The sequence below is a fragment of the Chiloscyllium plagiosum genome, chromosome 4 (assembly GCF_004010195.1).
Source record: "Chiloscyllium plagiosum isolate BGI_BamShark_2017 chromosome 4, ASM401019v2, whole genome shotgun sequence".
NCBI classification, from domain to species: Eukaryota; Metazoa; Chordata; class Chondrichthyes; order Orectolobiformes; family Hemiscylliidae; genus Chiloscyllium; species Chiloscyllium plagiosum.
The window spans coordinates 56,225,973-56,247,043 of NC_057713.1; the positions used below are offsets into that span (position 1 = coordinate 56,225,973).

At 41.1% G+C, this 21,071-nt stretch overlaps 1 protein-coding gene and 1 long non-coding RNA gene across 7 annotated transcripts in view; one reads left to right on the forward strand and one right to left on the reverse strand.

Moving 5' to 3' along the window:
* Nucleotides 1–21,071, reverse strand: part of adcy8 (adenylate cyclase 8 (brain)) — a 124,257-nt gene that overhangs the window by 18,613 nt on the left and 84,573 nt on the right. For 4 of the 6 annotated variants that reach the window (XM_043688256.1, XM_043688254.1, XM_043688253.1 and 1 more), the window contains 6 exons: nt 19,892–20,064; nt 18,234–18,315; nt 11,728–11,886; nt 8,752–8,898; nt 6,514–6,606; nt 6,283–6,397 (listed from right to left, as the gene is read on the reverse strand). In XM_043688256.1, coding sequence (XP_043544191.1) covers nt 6,283–6,397; nt 6,514–6,606; nt 8,752–8,898; nt 11,728–11,886; nt 18,234–18,315; nt 19,892–20,064 — 769 coding nt within the window. Of the gene's footprint in view, nt 1–82; nt 633–3,392; nt 3,443–6,282; nt 6,398–6,513; nt 6,607–8,751; nt 8,899–11,727; nt 11,887–18,233; nt 18,316–19,891; nt 20,065–21,071 lie in introns of those variants that run through there. The other 2 variants (XM_043688255.1, XM_043688257.1) reach the window with 2 other exon arrangements.
* Nucleotides 8,837–12,308, forward strand: LOC122549062. Its single transcript, XR_006311394.1, has 2 exons — nt 8,837–8,924; nt 12,001–12,308. It is a non-coding gene; the product is annotated as an uncharacterized LOC122549062 (long non-coding RNA).

Genomic DNA, 21,071 nt, shown 5'->3' on the forward strand with positions numbered 1-21,071 from the left:
TCTTCTGTCAGAGGGTTGAGAATCTGTGGACGTTTTTACAACACAGAGCTGTTGAGGAGGGATTGTTAAGTATATTCAAGGCTGAGATAGACAGATTTTTAATCAATAAGATAACTAAGCATAATGGGAAAAGGCAGGAAAGCAGAGTTGAAAATAATCAGTCATCATCTTATCGAATGGCGGAGCAGACCCGATCGGTCGAATCAGCAATTTCTGTTCCCACATCTTACAGTCTTATGGCCTGTAGCCTTTCAGTATCTAATGCCTTAGTAGCTAGTTTCTTAATATCACATGGAGTGAGTGGAGTTCACTGAAGACTGGCATCTGTGATACTATGGAGTTTAGGCAGAGATCTATAGTCATGTAATGATATTCAGAGATACTAGAGTCTATGGAGTTGAAAATTTGATGATCTCCAAACAAGGTTAACCCACTGATGGAAAATAAGCAATTGAAATAAAATTGAGAGCTCCACTTACCTTATCTTAGTTTGTTTCAGCTCTGTCTTTAGAATGAGAAGGGTGCTGAGGATTTGAATGTTTTTCATACGATCTGCATTAATATTATCCAAACCTGATCGAAACTGGTCTTACGGTTTTCTGTGTCTTTTAATTATGGCCTCTTGCATACCCCTGATTTTGATATTGATACCATTAGTGGCTGTGCCTTCAGTTGCCTCACTCCGAGCTCTGGGATTTCCTTTCTATATCTCGACCTGTCACCTCCCTCTCCGCCTTTAATTGCCCCTTAAAACCTTCCACTTTGGTCAAGTTTTTCATTGCGCTAATATTTTCTCATTTGACTTGCTATTGAACCTTGTTGGATCATGTTCCTTCGAAGCACCTTGAGACATTTTGCTCAGTTAAATGTGATTTATTCCTGCAAGTGGTTTTGGTTGTTTTAGCTGATACCATATCAACTTTATATAACATTCTACGTGAAACATTTCAGAGAAATATTCTGCTACATGTGAGGCATTACTATGAAAATGTGCCTAAATATCTAGGGGGCAGACAGCCCCTTAGGGTGCTACCTGTGCAGCCCATGTGATGCTGTCTGCCTCCAGGGTTTCAGTGTCAGTCTGTATGTATATTAGATGACAGTAAGCAGGAGGGTCCAGACAAGCTGCTAAGTCTGGACAAGTGAAGACTCTTAAATCATCTTAACAGAGTAAAAATCTCAGAAGGAGGATGCTCAGGTGTGCGGTGGAATCCCGTCTGCAATCACCCCTGCCTGGACGGAATTTCACATTGGCCCCAAGATCCCGTACTTCCCGCGGGAGTCTGTGCCCCACAACCTGAGCCGCCTCCAGAATTTTAGTTTTGTCCCTTTTAAGGACGTAAAAAGGCAGGCCCTGTACCGACTGCTGCTGCACACCGTCCACCTCTTCTCCCTCATCTACCATCCTTGGCGTGCCCATTTGCCACCAGGCGGTGGGGATCCCCAGTGAAGGGCTCTCTATGCGGGAGTCCTACCCCTTTCTCTCGGGGATCTGGCGTGGAGGATGCTGCTTGCAGCGGTCCCCTGCAACCACAGATTGCGGTGGTTCACGGACTCCGAGCCGAACTGCTTGTTCTGTGGCGCTGTGGAGTCTGTGGACCATGTATATATTGGGTGTGGGCATTTGCACTCCCTTTTTGATTTTCTCAAAAACCTCCTCCTCTGTTTTTGGTTGCACTTCAGCCCCACGCTCCTGATCTTCGGGCACCTGGTACAGAGGAGGGAGGGCAGGTTGGAAGACCTCCTCATGGGTCTGCTACTGGCCCTGGCCAAACTGGCCATAAATAGGTCGAGGCAGCGGGTCGTGGAGGGGGTTGTTAGGGCCGACTGCCTGCCCCTCTTCCGCGGTTACGTTAGGGCCCTGGAAAAGGTGCACGCAGTGTCCACCAACACCCTGGAGTTGTTCAGGGAGAGGTGGACACCACAGGGAGTGGAGTGCATTATTTCCCCCTCCAATTCTATTTTGATTTGATCCCTGCCCTCCCCTTCACTGTTTGATCACACAGCATTGCCCTTTGATGTGAAGGGCACTGCTTGTCACTGGCCACTCGGGTATTTTCCTATCTTCCTGGTGGTGGAAATTTGAATAAAGATTCGTGCACCTTGTGTCTCTCACTGTGTCTCACACCTGCACACACACACCATGGGTGCTGGGGAAAAAATAAGCACTACCGCAGTTAGGCGGGAGTGTGGGGGTAATAAAAAGGAAAAAAAAAAGAACAGAAGTGTCAGACATCCTGTTCACTCTGAGAGCTGGCTCTGAGGGAGCTGGATCAGTGTCAAGGACTCCCCACATGTAAATAAAGGGTGATTTGGTAAAAAAAAACAGGGGTTCTGATCACTCTGAGAGCTAACTCTGAGGGGGTTGGATCAGTCTCAATTATTCTCCACTTGTAAATAAAGGGTGACTTACTGATGGGATACTGGCCTCTGTGGAACTCTTTCAACCATAAATGGACATTGCTTATGCAAACTTTTCAGGGAGGCCAAAGGACATGCTAAACTCCAAATGATATATTCTTCACATTTAAGGCTTGAAACTAAAGCTTCAACTCTTATAATTCTCAGTTATGCACATCATAAAAGGAATCTGCAATTTAGGAAGCCTTTTTTGTTTTAATATGAAAAAAAACCTCTCAGAAGTGATAGCTTACCAGTGAGTTTAGATTAGATTAGATTCCTCATCAAATTAGACTGGGGAAAACCTTCATCAGAATTTCACCCACCTACATGACGAATGTGCTCACCCAAACAGGCTTTGCAGAGGGAATCTGCATTTAGATTCGACTGCTCTTTATAAACATCAGTAGTGCAGTCTCAATCAAAGGCAATCAGAAAGCATCCCGATCAAATCTGGAGCTGGCTCTCTCTCTCTTCCCCCCGCCTTATTTGTATGTTGTATAGAGCCCTTCATCAGCACGTCCATCAGGAAGGATGTGAGCCTGACAGAAGTGACGATCCCAGGCAGTGGAGGCCATTAGGTTAAGGCCTCCCTGAACACGGAGGGCATCACTATCTTCTGCTCAGGCCTGCTGTCAGGCATAGGCTCATGAGCATTTGCGAACAGTTTAAAGTGGCCTTGAGAGCCAAGGTAAATCAAAACAAGAACGAGGCCAGGCTCTTTAGGAACTGGGTCAACTGATATCTATTTCTCCATCTGGTCAAATTACCTGCAGATGCTGGCCATATAGTTTAGCATTGCTAATATCCAGGAGCAGTATAATCCCAAAGTGAAGCAGAAACTGGGCATGTGGCAGCACCACTCCCTCTGGATTATGGATAGAAACCTAGTCATGAGGTGTGAGCTGGTCTTGGTATTACTTTACATAGGCAGGACTGGCCCATTCCCCAAGTCTGCACTACAGCAGTCACCTGAGCTATCTTCTACTTACCTGGGAGTCAAGGATGGATTGTGGCCAGCAAGGAAAACTTGTACAAAACCCTGGATAGAAGAGGGAAGAACAGACCCAATGTCAGTCTCATCCTGATGGTCCCCTTGTGTGTGGTTGTATTAAGCTGTCCATGGACTCTTGGTCTACAGTAAATAAATGTTGGAGCTCTACCTGTCCCCAGTGCTGTGAAGGATGGGTCTGACCCCATTGCTATGGAATGATCCCAGTAGCTGGACCATAAATATTACCTGTCCCTTGCTAAAAGGTTTGTATAGAGCAACACCTTTGACCACAAGGGGGTGGTCAGCACATAACGCCTTTGAGACGCTGTGGGGAAATGAGATGATTCATCCTGATCCCGGAGCAGACTGCTGAATTCATTTGGCAGAACGCCTCATGACCAGACCTTTCCAACAAACACCAAGACTTAGTTTGGCTGGTGGTGAGAAGGGCACTACTCATCAGATCATTCATATAGATTGAGCACTCTGTGCCATAGGATGCTGCCCTTGAAATTGCTGTGGCAGTGAGGAGACTGTCATACATCTCCTTCTGGACTGTGCCTTTTCAAAGAAGATCTCGAGAGAGAGTGATGCAGTGTGTTTTTTTGTCAAGGTTTGTCCTGAGCAGCTTCATGATGCCCAAGTCTTGTGTTCTACAGGCTGGTCTCAGTGATACACACCAAAAAACATCAACTGCGCCTCAATGACACATCAACATGTCGAAAGACAAAGCTCTTTGGTCTGCCCAAAACTTGCTGGTTGTCCAGAGCAAAGTATCATCCTCAACTGTGTGCTGCAAACTGGCATATTACAAGTGAAGGATGTACTAAAGCTTGGGACAGCTGCCACAAACACCCAGTGGAGAAAGGCCATTGTCTAAGGCCTTTCATCCATAACGTACTGAAGAGTTGTGTGGGATATAGGTAAGGTAGTGTTACTTCTGCAAGCATAATTACTTATGCAAGGTAAATTAACTCACACTAGTGTATAATTATTTCAGCCAAGAGCTGAGTCAACAAGAATGAAAACTATGTGAAGGAAGTACATAATTGTTTTTGTATTAGCTAAAATGTGCATACAAGAATGAAATGTGCCTGCAAACAATGGTAGATGTTACACACAAATAGATGAGGTGCTGTGAGGGGAGAGGGTTAAGCTAGATATGCTTATACAAGCAGTAGTTATAAACATCTATTTCCCGCTTCTGCAAAAAACAAGAACAAACCACAATCAAGAAGTCATGAGGTCATAAGATCATAACAAGTAAGGGAAACAGATGGTAGTGAAGGGGGATATACCTAACAATGGACCATGGCGGGATGTGGTCAAACGGCTTTGTGAGGCCAAAAATAAGCATTTTGTCACAGACAAGGCCAGATAAGGCAAGAGATGAACAAGAGTAATGGGCGCCGGTCTTAGAGAAGTGGGAGATGTAAACAGGGGAGGAGCAATGGGAGGATGGAATAGGAACAAATTACATAAATGTTGTGTACTAGTTGAATTCAGTGTGTGTGTGTCCCTGCCTTGTGGACAGTGGACACAACACCCCTCTTGCAAGAGCGAAATAAATGACACTATTGATTCAGATCTTATCTCGGACTGAAATTATTGAAGTACGTGAGCTTTGTTTCTCACAGTTGTATGCTTGTAATGGAAAGTACATAGTTCTTGCCATATTTAGTTAATACAAGCAGGAGGCTGGAAGAACACAGCAGGCCTGGCAGCAACAGGAGGTGGGGAAGTCAACATTTCAGGTGTTACATCCAAAACGTTGACTTCTCCACCGCCTGATGCTGCCTGGCTTTCTGTGTTCTTCCAGCCTCCTGCTTGTCTACCCTAGATTCCAGCATCTGCAGGTTTTTTGTCTCTAACCTATTTAGTTAATACGACAATTTTTCAATTGGTTGAGGCACCAAAGAGAATTGAGAAAAGTGGGTATTTTATTATATTTCTATCATATCTGATCTGAAATATTTTGTAATATATTTATACAAAAGATAAAAATCAGTGTCAGTCTGCATACTGCCACAAATTCAATTATTTCGTTTGAGGTAAATCATTGAACGTTTAACATAAAGCACGAAAATATTCATTTTAAATTCTTTTCACACATTGTGGGCAGGAAGAATCTTGCAGTGTATTTGGTGGAATAAGGGCAATTTAATTGGACAAGATGAGATCTTGCACCTACCATCTTCACTCAATTAAGGCCAGTTGGAAGACTGTTGAATGACCTTCTGCCCTGCTGCCAAATGAGGGCCTTAAGTGTCCAATTAATGCCTACCTGAGGACCTCAACCAGTATGGATCATAGAGTTGCATGTGGGCAGCATGACAAATAAACCTTAGTGTAATACTTTGGCAGGTTTCTAAGGGGTCTCTTATTTAAAGTGTCTGATCGAGGGACCAGGAATCAGGAATGAGAGATGCGGGGAGATAGGGTGAGCACCGTTACACACCACCTCCCACCCTGCCCCTGATGTAGATCCCTCTTCCCCCAGGGCCCTGTTCCAGTAAACCCCTTCCAGACATCACTCTGTTTCTGAGTCCTTCCTCAACCTGAGACGTGGGGGTGGCTATAGTCCCATCAGCAGTGAGCCCCTCTCCGGTGCTGCAGTTGATAACAGAAGAGTTGCCGACCTCTGACTGACCGGCTGCTCTTGGCAGGGTCCTCGATTCTACAATAGGCTGGCCTGCTAAGTGCCTGAGTGGTGTTGGATGTGGAGGACCTTCCTGAAGGTAGGAAGACACTCTAGTCACCAGCCGAGACCACCACTGTCTCTATACGATTCTGCCCAATATTTTAATTCTAAAATAGGAGTGAGCCGTGTGCAATTTTTCACAGCAACTTCAAGCGAGAACTAATGTGAATATTCAAGTTATACTTACCAACACGAAGTTCAAAGTTATTGAAGGAATGTTTGTTTATTTCCTGTATACTTTCGTTTAACGCAATGGTAAAGTCTGCCAAAGCACAGAGATGGCCCCATTTTTCATCACAGTGCTAAAAGGGAGATAATAAAAAATATTTTATTATTTTATTAATTTTCAATATGCTCATTTATTGAATGTGAAGTGCTATAAAGTGTTCATACATACTTTACTCTGTTTCATTCTTACCTGTTTCTCAGGAGACAATCCAGAGACAGCCATGTAAGTACTTCCAATTGTTTTAATTTTTTCAATGTCTTGAAATCGCTCTTGAATCAACAACTGCAAGAATTATCAAAAAAGTGAAACAATCAAATATAAAAGGTCAGATGTATCATTTTTAAAAATTACATTCTATTAAATTGAACAACTCCCAATTTTCTCCAGCCCTACAATTCTCTGTGATTATATTCCTTTAAATTTGACTCTTGCTCATGTGCACCATTTTTAACATTAGATTTTGACTTGATTTATTGTTGTCACATGTACCTAGGTACAGTAAAAAAATTTGTTTTGACAGCAGTACAATCAGATCATAACAAACAAGAACATTCAGATCATAGGGTGCTTAGACAGAATGAGGAACACAAAGTTATGACTGCACAGGAGGTGCACATAAGCAAGATTAACATTAGATTGAAATTACAGAGGTCCATTAAGCAGTCTAATAACAACAGGGAAAAAACTGTTCTTGAACCTGCTGGTGCGTGTGTTCAAGCTTCTGTATCTTCTGGCTGACAATACTTCAGGTAAAGGAGAAACTGGAATAAGCTGCCTCGATTCAATAACAATTTTTGAAAGGAAATTGGACTAATACTTGAAGGAAATTTCTTGGGCTTCTGAAAGGAGCAGGAAAGTGGAACTTGATAGCTCTTTAAAATATCGAGTGCATACATAATGGTCCTTCTTTGCTGTACCATTCTTTGATTGAACTCTACACTCCAATGAACCAGACTGGGACTTTAAAGGTACTAAGTAAATGCCAAGTGCTGTTTCTTTTGAATTATATGAGTTTATGTTAATCCATACTACAGTCCACTGGTTCCCTATAGCTCCCAGTTTGGAAAAAGCTTATCTTACGTCTCATGTCCAATGGAAACAGAAAAAGAAATCATTGGTTGAGATATATGAAAACAAAAAAAAAACTAGATTTCCAAATTTTTGAGGCTCTTTTCCTGCTCAGCCCTGGAAAAGTACAATTAAAAAAAAATTACCATGCGTTTGAGGAGACCTCAGAATGGAGGTGCTATCTTCATTGTCCTACAATCTTCATTGTGACCACAACTATCAGTGTGACTACTGCGCTGCCAAATCTCTGATTGGGCTAAAGAGATTGGAGACCCTGGTGGTGGTCAGATTTCACCCAGGGTTCCCATCTGCATGCGGTCACATCCTGCTTTGTCCCAAAAGTGGTGCTACTTACGTGTTGAGAACATTCTGACCAAGTAATATATGGATCCACCTATAATTCTGGTTGGGCTAATGCAGCAGATGGGCCATTGTTCGAATGGTACAACTCTGGGAATTTAGATTAGAGTGGTGCTGGAAAAGCACAGCAGTTCAGGCAGCATCCGAGAAGCAGTAAAATCGACGTTTCGGGCAAAAGCCCTTCATCAGGAATACCTGGGAATATCTGGGAATTTATTAGAGAGTCATAGAGGATTACAGCATGGAAACATGCCTTCTGGCCCAATCTGTCCACAACACCCAGTTTTCACAATTAATCTAGTCCAATTTGCCTATGTTTGGTCCATATCTCTCCATAGCTATCCCACCCATGTACCTGTCCAAATGTTTCTTAAATGATAAAATTGTACTTGCCTCCATCACTACCTCTGGCAGCCCATTCCATAAAATCACCATCCTCTGCACCCTTTTGGATCTCAGTCCTCTCATATTACACTTACACCCTTTAGATTTAGATTCCCCGACCATGAGAAAATGTTGTTGGCTATTTACCTTATCATTTAGAGAAACAAAGAAAAAGAAAGAAAAGGGGAGAGAGAGAGAGAGAGAGAGAGAAAGGGAGAGGGAGGGGACGATCTTACATTTCTTTAGTGCCATTCATAATTGTAAGATGCCACAAAGTGTTTCCAACCTTTAAAGTTTGATAGAATACTGTGACTGTTGAAACACAGGAAATTAAGTTGCAATGGAACAGCACTATAGCAGTTACCTCTCTGATCTTTCCCTTGAGCCCCTCTCAGTGCTCTGAATCTGTTATTCTCAAAGCAAATGCTTCATTCCTTAAAAAAAGATATATGTCGTCGTTTGGCGCAAGCCAAAAATAACCAACAGAATGTGTCTTTTTTCAGCAATACTCAAGTTCAATATTAAAAAGACGATTTACCTTTATACTTCAAAAAGCAACCAAAGGCATAAAATCACAAGACTTTAAATCATGTAAGTCTAAGATTTTAAAGTTACCTCATCAAAATCAGCAATAATTTCATTCAGCAAACGTAAACATTCTACTCCTTGGTTATTCATCTCAGTTTGAGAATAAAAATCTGCAAATCCTGGAATGGAGGCAAACATCACAGCAACAGAATCGTAAGATTGTGAATAAAGTTCCTGATGAGAAAAAAACAATGATAGTGGTAAGTAGCAAAGAATAATCATCAGCTTCTCAGAGTTACAGCCTACTTCTGGGAATTCAAAGTTGCTTTTTTGTTGAAAAAGTAAATGATCCAAAATTTTGACTCCAACAATCTTGGGAAGCTCATACAAAAGCTGAATTTGAATTGACAAATTCTTTATCAAAAGAATTATATTCTATATTTAATTTTGAAACAATATTTCCGGGTTTTGTGCACAAATGTATAACTGGTCATAACTATTGGATATGACGTTAATGTAGGGGAATTAAATTGCACCTGAGCATAATAATACCATAATAATCACAAACAGCTTTTATTTTCTTGCCAAAGCAATAAATTCAGTCAATTCAGTCCAGTTGGCATTGGCACCAGCACTACAGTTCCCAATTTGACCTATTGGTTTTTGATGGTGGGGGGTGTGGGTGAGAGAGGGGAGTGAGGTTGCAATCGTAGTTCAACATTACTGATACCTGTGGAGTGCCATACATTTCACACATTGCTCCAGGTAAACATTAAAACATCTTTTTCCATGCTGTGACAATGTGGAAATATTCAATTTCAGAATCAGGCTGGTTTCGATACATTGTCTACTGTAAATACAACCATTATGCAATCATTGAATCCGTGACAAAAGCTTCTGGAAACACAAGTTCTTAATTTTCAAAAGCAATTTCTAAGAATACTCAACACTAATCTCACAGAACTTCATTCATTTTTTTTGATAGGTATTGGAAGGGTGCAGTGGAGATCGATTAAATTCCAGTCATTGAGAAATCCAATTCCTTTTAAAATAGTTAATGTGCATGTGACAAGTCATTCACCCTGAATGATCCTCTGTGTGCTGCTTGCTGTCTCTGACCCAGTGTAACCCGAGGCTGTCGAATGGTGGATCCAGTCACTAGGTTAAAGGTCCAAAGTGGGGGTTGGGGTAGCACTGGTAAGGGTCTGGGGAACAAACTGTCCTTATACATTTCTGATCCTTCCAATCAAGAATAAATAATTTGACCTCATTGTCTTCTCCTCCAGTTTTTACTGAGCAGCATGCCAAGAGAGAAATTACACTTTGTAGGACATTTAAAGACATCTTCTATTGGACTTTGATTAATGTTAATTCACAAAGTTTCCACCTGATTTAAGTGGATAGACTCATGAAAACATCAGAAGAGACATGAATGAAAGTGGGTGGAATCTTGTGTAATCTCTTTCATGTTGAGTTAGTTGGCGGGCCATGGACAGCCACTCAAGGATCTCACCTTCCATCACTGGCATTAACTCACTGGTGATTGAGGGGCTCACTGTGCTGGCAGCACAATAAGCAATCTGTGTGGGGTTCCTTCTGGCTCCGGGAGTAGGGTCCCTTGCACAAAGCTACTCAGGGCCTGATCAAGGGACTTGGCAAAAGGTTGAATGTGGGGGAGGGGATCGGAAAGGATGTGGGCCAACTAAGAACCATTGCCCTGCCTTTTCTGCCAACTGCTCCAATGTTTCCTCCACCATGACTCCCACACAACGAAACTCCTGCCAGCAATCACTTGCTTATTTTCGGTTCCCCTTGATCTGAGACTATGTGGGTGCAGTGCCAGCAAGAAGCCATACTCCTCAAGTGGCGCTGCTGAGCACAGAAGGGCTACAGCCTCTGATTGGCTGGTAACTCTCAGCAGATAGGGTGTCCTACTCCTGTTCTTCTTTTTCCATCTTGGTATTTGGTCAGGTGTTCCAGCTGCCTCGAACAGTGTCTGGAGGATTGTGGTGCAAAGCTCTGTTTACAGGCTATAAATGAGGCTTTCGAAACTAGAGGCAGCACACTGCCCTCCTGAAGATTAAGGATAGTCATTGCTGCAATGAAACAGAATTTCACCTGGGTAAGAGATGTGCTAATGTCTACAAGGGGGCATAGCTTTAAATTAAGGAGGGGGGTAGGTATAGGACAGATGTTAGGGGTAGATTCTTTACTCAGCGAGTCGTGAGTTCATGGAATGCCCTGCCAGTAGCAGTGGTGGACTCTCCTTCATTATGGGCATTTAAACGTGCATTAGATAGGCATATGGAGGATAGTGGGCTAGTGTAGGTTAGGTGGGCTTGGATCGGCGCAACATCGAGGGCCAAAGGGCCTGTACTGCGCTGTATTCTTCTATGTTCTATGTTCTAAAGCAAAGAACAACACTGATTCATTGCGCTAAACCAAACAAAACTCCTGTTATTTGGAGTAAAGTGACCCATACTCATGGAAACAGTGACATAGTGTGTGCAGAGTTCAGCAGTAATCTGCCTGCCACAAGTTTCATGTGATGCTGTACCTATCAAGAATAGATGCTGTATATAAATTGATATTAAGTAGAAAAATGATTTAATAAAAAACAGCCTGTTGCTTGACTATCAAGTGCCGGAGTGGCAATGGAAGTAGGAAACCTTTCAAATGCAGGTAATGTGGAGATTTTTGCAGGCTTGCATTTGGGCTGAGATCCCTGGCACCTTCACAAGAGTTAGTCCTGTAATTGCTCCAGTTTTAAACCTAATGCATCCATTCTGTTAAGTGAAAGGAGTTAAAGCTGCTACTGTAGGCTTTATCTTAAGATTGTTAATGCCTTGTTGATATTGATGGTATTGGAATTATAAAATAGTCTCATTTATAGTGTGGAAAGATTCATAACTGACAAGTGCACTGGCTGTGTAGCTATTTTTAACACTGATTTACCACTCGTTGAATTGAATAAGCTTAAAATAAGACTTGTGAATGCAAAACTGAAAAACTTTGACTATAGATTCAATTAGTTTTAAATTTAAGGTAGCTGAGTGAACTTACCTCATTGTCTCTATCCTTTTCCAAGAAATGGTGTGCAACATGACTTGGTAGAATATTTCGAAGCATATTTTCATTATGTTCTCGTAGCTCTCTCATTTCATTAACTTCCTCTTTTGCTTGGACTCGCCATAGGAAGTCCAGTCTTGCAGTGTATTCCAGCTGAACATTTTTATTAAAAAAAAGTTAAGATTTTTCAAGTTGATTTCTTTGAATAACTCAAAAATTCCCTTCTGCTTTGTCTAACTCTATTTGTACATTTTTTATGTTTTACAGAATCTGTGCTTCAACCTATAACAATATGCTAAGATGGCTTAATGCCATTGTGTTCCTTTCCCGTTTTTTTAATGTTGCCCGCATGAATAGAATTGTAAAATATACATCATTAAAGGAATTAAAGAATTACAAATATATTATCTCTTGAAAGTAATTGATTGACAACAAATATTTTGAATCTAGGTATTCCAGCCTTTGACTATATGAGACAATAGTTTTTATTTGTTCAGACACAAGGGGTTGCTGACTAGGCCTGCATTTGTTGTCCATTCCCTGTATGTACTTGACAAGGTGTGGGGAAATGCCTTCTTAAATACAACTAAAAAGCTTACAACTATAAAACTGCCCTGCGTCTGTTTTATATATAAATGAAACCAGGTGAGGACAGCAGGTTTCCTGCTCAACAGGACTTCTGCAAACCCGTTAGGTTTATGCAACAATATAGTTGTCATTACTAATACTAACTTTCTATTCCAAATATATTTACATAACTGATTTTAAATTCTCTACTGACCATGGTGAGATTCTGAACTCATTTTTCCAGATCATTACTTCATGCCTTTGGATGATCACTATCATGGCCACTGTGTTGCATGTAGTTGCATGGCCCACCCATGCTCTGTAATCCTGAATGATTTCTCTCTTTGGGTATTTATCCAGTTGACTTTTAATAGCTACAATTCAATCTGCCTCCACCACACTCACATGCAGCAAATTCCAGATCCTAACTCACTCACTGAGTAAACAGTTTTCCTCACCTTGCCTTTAGTTCTTTTGCTAATCACCTGAAACTACTATCCTTGGGTTGAAGGCCTTCCATCAATGAGGAACATTGTCTATACTTATTATTAGTCTCTTACGATTTTGAACACTGTTAGATCTCCTCTCAAGCTTCCTTACACTGAGTAGAACAAACTTAGCTTCTTCAATCTATCAACACAACTCATTCTCAGAAATATTTTCTGCAACGTCTCTAAGGTTTCCACATCCCTTTGGAAAGTGTGGTGCCCGGAATTGAAAATAGTACGGTTAGATCATATGGGATCCAGAGAGATCCTGCCGATTTAGATACAAAATTGGCTTAATGGTAGGAGACAGAGGATGGTTATAGAAGATTGTTTTTTGGACTGGAGACCTGTGACCAGCGGTGTGCCACAAGGATCGGTGCTGGGTCATTTACAAAAACGATTTGAATGAGAATATAGGAAGCATGATTAGTAAGTTTGTGATAGACTACAAAATTGGTGGTATAGTGGAAAGTGAAGTAGGTTATCTGAGAGTATAACGTGATCTTGATCACCTGGGCAAATAGGCAGAGGAGTCGTAGATGGTGTTTAATTTAGATACATGGGAGAGGTTGTATGTTGGTAAGACAAACCTGGGCGGGACTTACACAATTAATGGTAGGGCCCCGGGGAGTGTTTTCGAACAGAGAGACCGAGGGTAAAGGTATATAGTTTCTTGAAAGTGGCATCTCAGGGAATGTGGTGAAGGAGGCATTTGGCACCCTTGCCTTCATTGGTCAGGAATTGGGACGTTATGTTGCAGCTGTACAAAGCATTTATGAAGCCACTTTTGGAATACTGCGTACAGTTCTGGTCACCCTGCTACAGGAAGAATTTTATTTAACTGGAAAGTGTGCAGAAAAGACTAGCAAGGATATTACCAAGACTGGAGGGTTTGAGGGAGAAGGCGATGCTGGATAGGATGGGACTTGCATCCCTGGAGCATAGGAGGCAGAAGGGTGACCTTATAGAGGTTTATAAAATCATGAGAGACATAAATAGGATGAATAGCTAAGGTCTTTTCCCCACAGTAGGGGAGTTCAAAACTAGAGGGTGTAGGTTTAAGGTGAGAGAGGCAAGACTTAAAACAGACCTGAAGGGTTACTCTTTCACACAAAATGTGGTACATTTATGGAACCACCTGGCACAAAAGGTGGTAGAGGTGGGTACAATTACAACATTTAAAAGACATTTGGAATAGTACATAAATAGGAAAAGTTTAGAGGGATATGGGTCAAACATGGGCAAATGGGATTGGTTCAGGGAAGGAAAACTAGTCGGCATGGATGAGTTGGACCGAAGGGTCTGTTTCCATCTTGTATGATTCTATGAAGCTACGTTAAAGTAGTATTTTATCAAGTTTCATCATAACTTCCTTGATTTTATAATACCTCTCTACTTATAAAGTCTGGGATCCATATATGATACCTTTTGACTACTTGTTCAACCTGCGTTTCCACCCTCACATCTCTCTGATCTTGAATCTGTTTTATAACTGTACCAGTTAGTTATACAGCAAACTTTGTTTTAACAGGCACCTTATGAATCAGCACTCTAAATATTTATTCCACATTTAATCATGTTTATGCATTCCAACAGCCTGTCTATACCATCCAAACACTGATCCCTGGGGGGAATACCACTGTGTATTTTGCACTAATCTGAAAACCTATAATTCACTACTATCTCTGGGCTGAATTTTACCAGTACTCGGGATGGTGGGAAAACTCCGTAAAATAGCGAGGGAAGCAGGCAGCACTGGTGTGCACCTAGTTTTCCTGCAGCTATGTCACCTTGCCGGAAAGATGACAGACAGGTCTCCTGCCCTATGGCCAATTGAGCCACTTTAGGGATCGATTAAGAACCTCTTCCTGATATTGCTTGTATTTTACCAATGGTGAGGGGGCCTTCTGCCATGTGAGGAAATCACCAGGTTAACATTGGTGGGCTCATGGAGATCCATCTCATTTGGGCATTCAGACGGACGACTAGCAGCAAAGCTTCCCCACCATGGCATACTCTCACTAACACCTCTCAACCCATGGTGGGAACTGCTTTTCTGGCCAGAGTGCCTGTCAACTCCAATTATCTTTTTAGGAGAGCACTACCCTTCTATGATGTCCTCTCTTCCATCCAGTCCCACCAGTAACTATTACTCCCAGTAAAGCTGCTGAGATGCATGCCCTCTGATTAACTGGCAGTTCCTTGGAGCATAGAAGATCCCTATCAATTACTTGCCTCCTGCTCAAAGAGTGTGGCCTGTTAGAGCAGGGTATTTAAGTAGAGTGCCCCAGCCAACTCCCCATCTCCAACCTATCTGTGGGAACTGTCCTGTGAATACATTTTCTCTCTGCATCCAGTAAAATAAGTGACATAAACCCCTACAGTTTAATTATCCAAGTATGCTAATCATAAATGTTTCGCTGAGTATGTACACTACAATCTAACACAGGGTGAAGATTGCAAATCCCACAAAGTAAAGTTCTTCTGCAACCATCACAACTCTCAACACATTCTCCAGATATAGTCATTCTAACTACCAGGGTGAAAAGGTGATCTCCAATGATCTGTGTACTCACTTCTCTTACTTACTCACCTACATACCTCACCCACTAATCTCATTTACTCACTCACTTACTCGCCTCACTCACTTATCTCAACCACCTCACCCACCTCACTAACCTGATCTCAACCACCTCACTAACCTGACTTCAACACCCTCACCCATCTCACTAACCTGATCTCAACCATTTCACCCACCTCAGTAACCTTATCTCAATAATCTCAATAACCTGACCCGCTCACTTACTCACATGCATCATTTTTCAATGGCGATTAGAAATCACCAGAAGTAAGATGGAGATATTTTCAGCTGTTATTTTCCAAATTGAAGCAATAATTTAAATGGAGAAAAATGGCAGAAGGCTGCAATACTAAGGGACTTGAGGGGGTACTTGTACATGAAACACAGAAAGCTAGCACACAGGTATAGCAGGTAATCAGGAAAGCTGATGGAATAATGGCTCTTATTTCAAGAGGGATTGGAGTATAATAGTAGGGAGGCCCACTGCAACTTTACAAGGTGTTGGTGAGACCAAATCTGGAGCACTGTGAGCAGTTTTCGTCCTAATGTTTAAGGAAAGATATCATTTCATTGGAGGCAGTTCAGACAAAGTTCACTAAGATGATTCCTGGTATAACAAAGGTCAAACTGGAGTTTAGAAGAATGAGAGGAGATCTCACTGAAACATGGGGTCCTTAAGGGATTTGACAGGGTAAATGCTGCGAGGCTGTTTCCACTCATGGGAGAGTCTAAGACCAGAGGGCACAATCTCAGAATAACTTTAAGACTGAGTTAAGGAGGAATTTCTTCTCTTTGCCAAAAGAAAGCTGTGGGGGCAGAGTCTTTGTGTATACTTGGGCTAAGATAGATAGGTAGATTCTTGATCAGTTGGGGAATCAAGGGTTACAGGGAAAGGGCACGAAAGTGGATCTGAGGAATGTCGGTTCAGTCTTGATCCTATTGAATGATGGAACAGGCTCAAGGGGGCAAAAATTTTATTCATGTACCTATTTCTTATGGTCTAGTAGTTGTAGAAGCCTTCAGCACAGAGACTGGCCATTCTGTCTATCAAGTCTTTAAATGAGCTAACTCGTCTAACCCTATTCACCAGGTCTATAACTTATTAAATGAAACTAGTCAATGTTTTTTTGAAAACAAAGGCTCCTTTCAAAATAATTTCTTGCAGAAAATTCCCCATCGGAATACATGGTATATAAAGACCTATTTCTTTCAACAAAAAAACAAAAAATGGTGGAAATACACTGCACATCAGCCATCATCTATGGAGAGAGCAACAGAGTTATTATTTCAGGTTAATGACTTTTCGTCAGAACTGGTGAACTTCCCTTCAGTAAACTGGCAATAAGTTAGTTCTGTCATAATAGTAAGGCCCTGGGGAGTGTTGCTGAACAAAGAGACCTTGGAGTGCAGGTTCATAGCTCCTTGAAAGTGGAGTCGCAGGTAGATAGGATAGTGAAGAAGGCATTTGGTATGCTTTCCTTTATTGGTCAGAGTATTGAGTACAGGAGTTGGGAGGTCATGTTGCGGCTGTACAGGACATTGGTTAGGCCACTGTTGGAATATTGCATGCAATTCTGGTCTCTTTCCTAACAGAAGGATGTTGTGAAACTTGAAAGGGTTCAGAAAAGATTTACAAGGATGTTGCCAAGATTGGAGGATTTCAGTTGTTGGGAGAGGTTGAATAGGCTAGGGCTGTTTTCCCTGAAGTGTTGGAGGCTGAGAGGTAATCTTATAGAGGTTTATAAAATCATGAGGGGTATGGATAGGAAAAATAGACAATCTTTTCCCTGGGGTGGGGAGTCTAGAACTAGAGGGCATAGGTTTATGGTGAGAGGGGAAAGATATGAAAGGGACCTAAGGTGCAACTTTTTCACGCAGAAGGTGGTGTGTGCGTGGAATGGGCTGCCAGAGGAAGTGGTGGAGGCTAGTACAATTGCAACATCTAAAAGGCACCTGGATGGGTATAGGAATAGGAAGGGTTTGGAGGGATATGGGCCAGGTGCTGGCAGGTGGGACTAGATTGGGTAGGCTATCTGGTCGGCATGGATGAGCTAGACATCTGTACATCTCTATGACTCTAAGTCCTACCTATTAGCCAGAAGATATAAGCATAGAACCAAAACAATTTGCACAAAACTTTCATTTCAAGTAAGCGATGATGACTGTCTAGTGGACAGCCTCTTTGGTACTGAGGTACAGACATGGAGATTGGACAGCTCTTGGGTAGTGATCAGAGGTTTAATGATGGGAGAGATGAGAGATATTAGGGACAGGAGATTCCATAAAGGATATCCAATGGCAGGGCAGGCTGGGTGCAGCATCAAACTGGACACTTTAATCAATGGGTTTCTTGAGGCCCTGGTAGCTTGGCCAGTCAGGGTTACATTTAAAGTCATGATTCATTCTGAGGCATGCAACAAGATTATCATTCTTTGACAACCATTTCATCTCTTTTGGCTGGATTAGTTGCCTGCCTACTGTTTTGCCTCTGTAGAAGCTTCAATTCAGCAGGTTGGAGCCAGATTTCATGTTTCCTTTCAATTTTGAATACCATCCTACCCAAACCATGCGTTTCTGGGAGTTAAGCTTCATCAATAATAAATCTGATGGCAGACTGCTCTACTTGACCAATACAGGTGGGAGCCAGAACCCTGCTATCGACAGAAATCACAAACATAAAGAAGCACTAACATTGTGGAACCCACAGTCTTTCTATAGAAGAGATATATTCATCATTAGGTAAACTATAAAGAAAAAAATATACGCCATGGATGAAATAATGAATAATTCTGCTTATTATTTATTTCTAAATCAATACATTGTAATCTCACTGTTAGTGAACTTCTAAAGTTTGTCATTATTACCTGTTGTCCATGATAAAAAACAGCTAAAACAAACATTGCCATTAACAGCAAGGAGGACTCCTTTGAGCTTAGCAAGTCTCTGCTATAAAAGAACAAATAGGAGCACTCATTAATATTATAATCAACACACCAAGGAAATCTTTGTGTTACAGCTACTGATTCTGTGGCCATGGTTACACCTTGTACAGTTTGTCTAAACAAAAACACGTATCATTCAGAATACAGCAAAAGAAGGCACAAAAGCAGACTTTGAAGAATTAGGTTTGAGATTCTATCCCATTACTATAGATAACTCCATGGGAGGCTGACAGGAAAGTGGTGAAGATCTATTTGTTTGCCATGTAAATGCCAAGACCTCTGCCTGGCCCTTCCAAGGCAAATGTCTTCAAAGAGGGTGGAGCCAGTGGAAGTGGCGCACTACTGTGAGGTCATGCCCCACTGGATGAGTTAAGTCCTGCCATATTTGAGCAAGTCAGTATGTCCATGAAGGTGTCTCATTTGTGCAGGGGGATCATAACTATCAGTATATTGACACAGGAATTTCATTCAGCCCTCAACTCTTTAAATCTTGTTATAATTCCCAAGTTGTCAATCCATTACCACATCAAAAGTCTTGAGAGATCATTTTGGACTCTGCAACAGTACCTGCTCAAAACTTAATTACCGGGCCAGAAATGTTTTTAGATTTGTGCGCACATTCGACCTATTTATATGTGAGGTCCTACAGTTGAAGGATTAAGCAGTCGCCTCTGGTACTGGGGCTGACAGGCATTGTACTTGCCTTTTTATAAGCTCACCCGACAATTCCATCAGGCGAGCCTTCAACATCCGTCACACCTCCTCCAATTTACAATTGCCAAACACTCATTTTTAAGTGTGAAATGGAAAGTCTTTCATTGTAAATCAACCCCTCGGTCTTTTGTTGCTGTTAGAGCTATACTTGTAATCAACAATTATTCCTTAGAAACATACAGAATTAGAAAATAGATTGCGTCCTCTGATGATATATTAAAATATATATTGTTGGGTCCCTAAAAGCTCTGATTATATAACAACAGAACTTGTTCTCAGTAGAAAGCTTTCACTTGATAAGATCAATTCTAAACATTTTACAAAATCAGTCTTTTCTTGATTCCTTTGATGACTCAGTGAGGAACGAGACCATGAACTGTGGTACTGAAGCATTCAGATCTTGAGGCTCTGATTTGATCTGTGTTCTGTGCTGAGCTACCTCACCTCAGCCAGAGTCAGAATACTACAGGTGACATTGTAAAAAAAGTTTGTTCCATTTTAAGTTATTTTCATAATACACTCTGTTTTTGTAATTTTGTGCCCTTCTTCATTAACCCAGCTCGATACCAGTGCATCTCAGAGTTGGTCAGCCCATTCACAGATTTCTGTCAGAATCCTTGCAAGTGGATGCTCAGAGTACAGAGACTATTTATATAATGTTAACCTCTCGATGATCCCCTTTATTCTGACAGAATATGCTTTAGACACTGCTCGGGCTTTTGCTATGCATTGAGGCACAGAGGAGTTATTTTTGAACCACATGAATTTCTGCTCCTGACAGTCTTGCTAAGAGGTAATTACTTTATGTTGCCATAAGTCTAAGTGATGAAATTAGTACTGAATGAAGTAGAACATTAAAAACTTACGTTTCATTGTGACGACTGTTGTCGTATCTGATAAAGATCGAGTTGGAGATCGTTTCAGTCAGCAGTGAGTAAACTGCAATCATTACCAGCAGCACGCCAAGTTTCAAAATGGAATTCAGACGTAGAAACACTGCACATGTCACCATCGCTAGCACCCCAGTAAACACAAAATACTGAACAGATAATACACAAGGGTTAGAGTTTCAACTGCAAAGTGGGCAGATATTCAGGTTGTCTGTGAATTTATTACTGAAGTTTTACTGTCTTAGTTTCTTTGGAATTAATCTCTTCATTTTTACTTCTCTCTTATAGCTCTCCCAATGCAATAGTGTTCTCGGTTTAAAAACATTAACATCCCGCTTTGCCCTTTGTCATGCCCATACCTCTGACTTTAATGAGTTGTATAATGAGTTGTATAATGCCTCAATGCAATTTGTGCTCACTGCTGTAGTTTAATATCCAAACAACATTTCTGCATTTATTCCCTGTACCATGTACTACTGGGATGGTGAAGCAGCTCCACGATAGATCATGGGCATACTTATTTTCCATGATTCAGAAAATTAGTATATCAAATCTCTACATTAGAGTCATGCAATGTAAATTGAAACAAATCAAAAGTTTGCATTTTGTTTAATTTCAGTTAAACAATTCAATAGCAATTTCAAAACTCACATGTAAAATCATACTTGAAATCTCACATAATGAAAATAAAATCTGAGTCTGACAGGTTTGGCACACCTGAAACTAGATAACTTTAATTTATCAGATGTACTAAGTTTTCCTTATGAAATCTGAAGCCCTTTGTCTCAAAAAAAACTGAAACACTAGTAAGAGGGGCAAAGGAATCAAATTACACTAAAAGTAAAGTTTTACATTTCTAGAATGAAAGTAAGTACTTGTAATATACAAGATAAAAACAGAAATGACTAGAAATAGCAGCAGACCAAGCAGCATCTGTCGAGAGAAACACAGTTAACGCTTCAGGTGAATGACCATTCAACATTTTCTTTGTATTTACACAAAACCTTTCAAAACTACAGAACATTAAAATATTATGCTTTTGAAGAAGTGCTCTCATGATTGTAGTGCAATCATGTGATGTAAGATGTATGATTTACATACATGTTTTAATATAATTTTTATTTGAGTTTGGATTTTAGAATTTGATCTAGAGGCA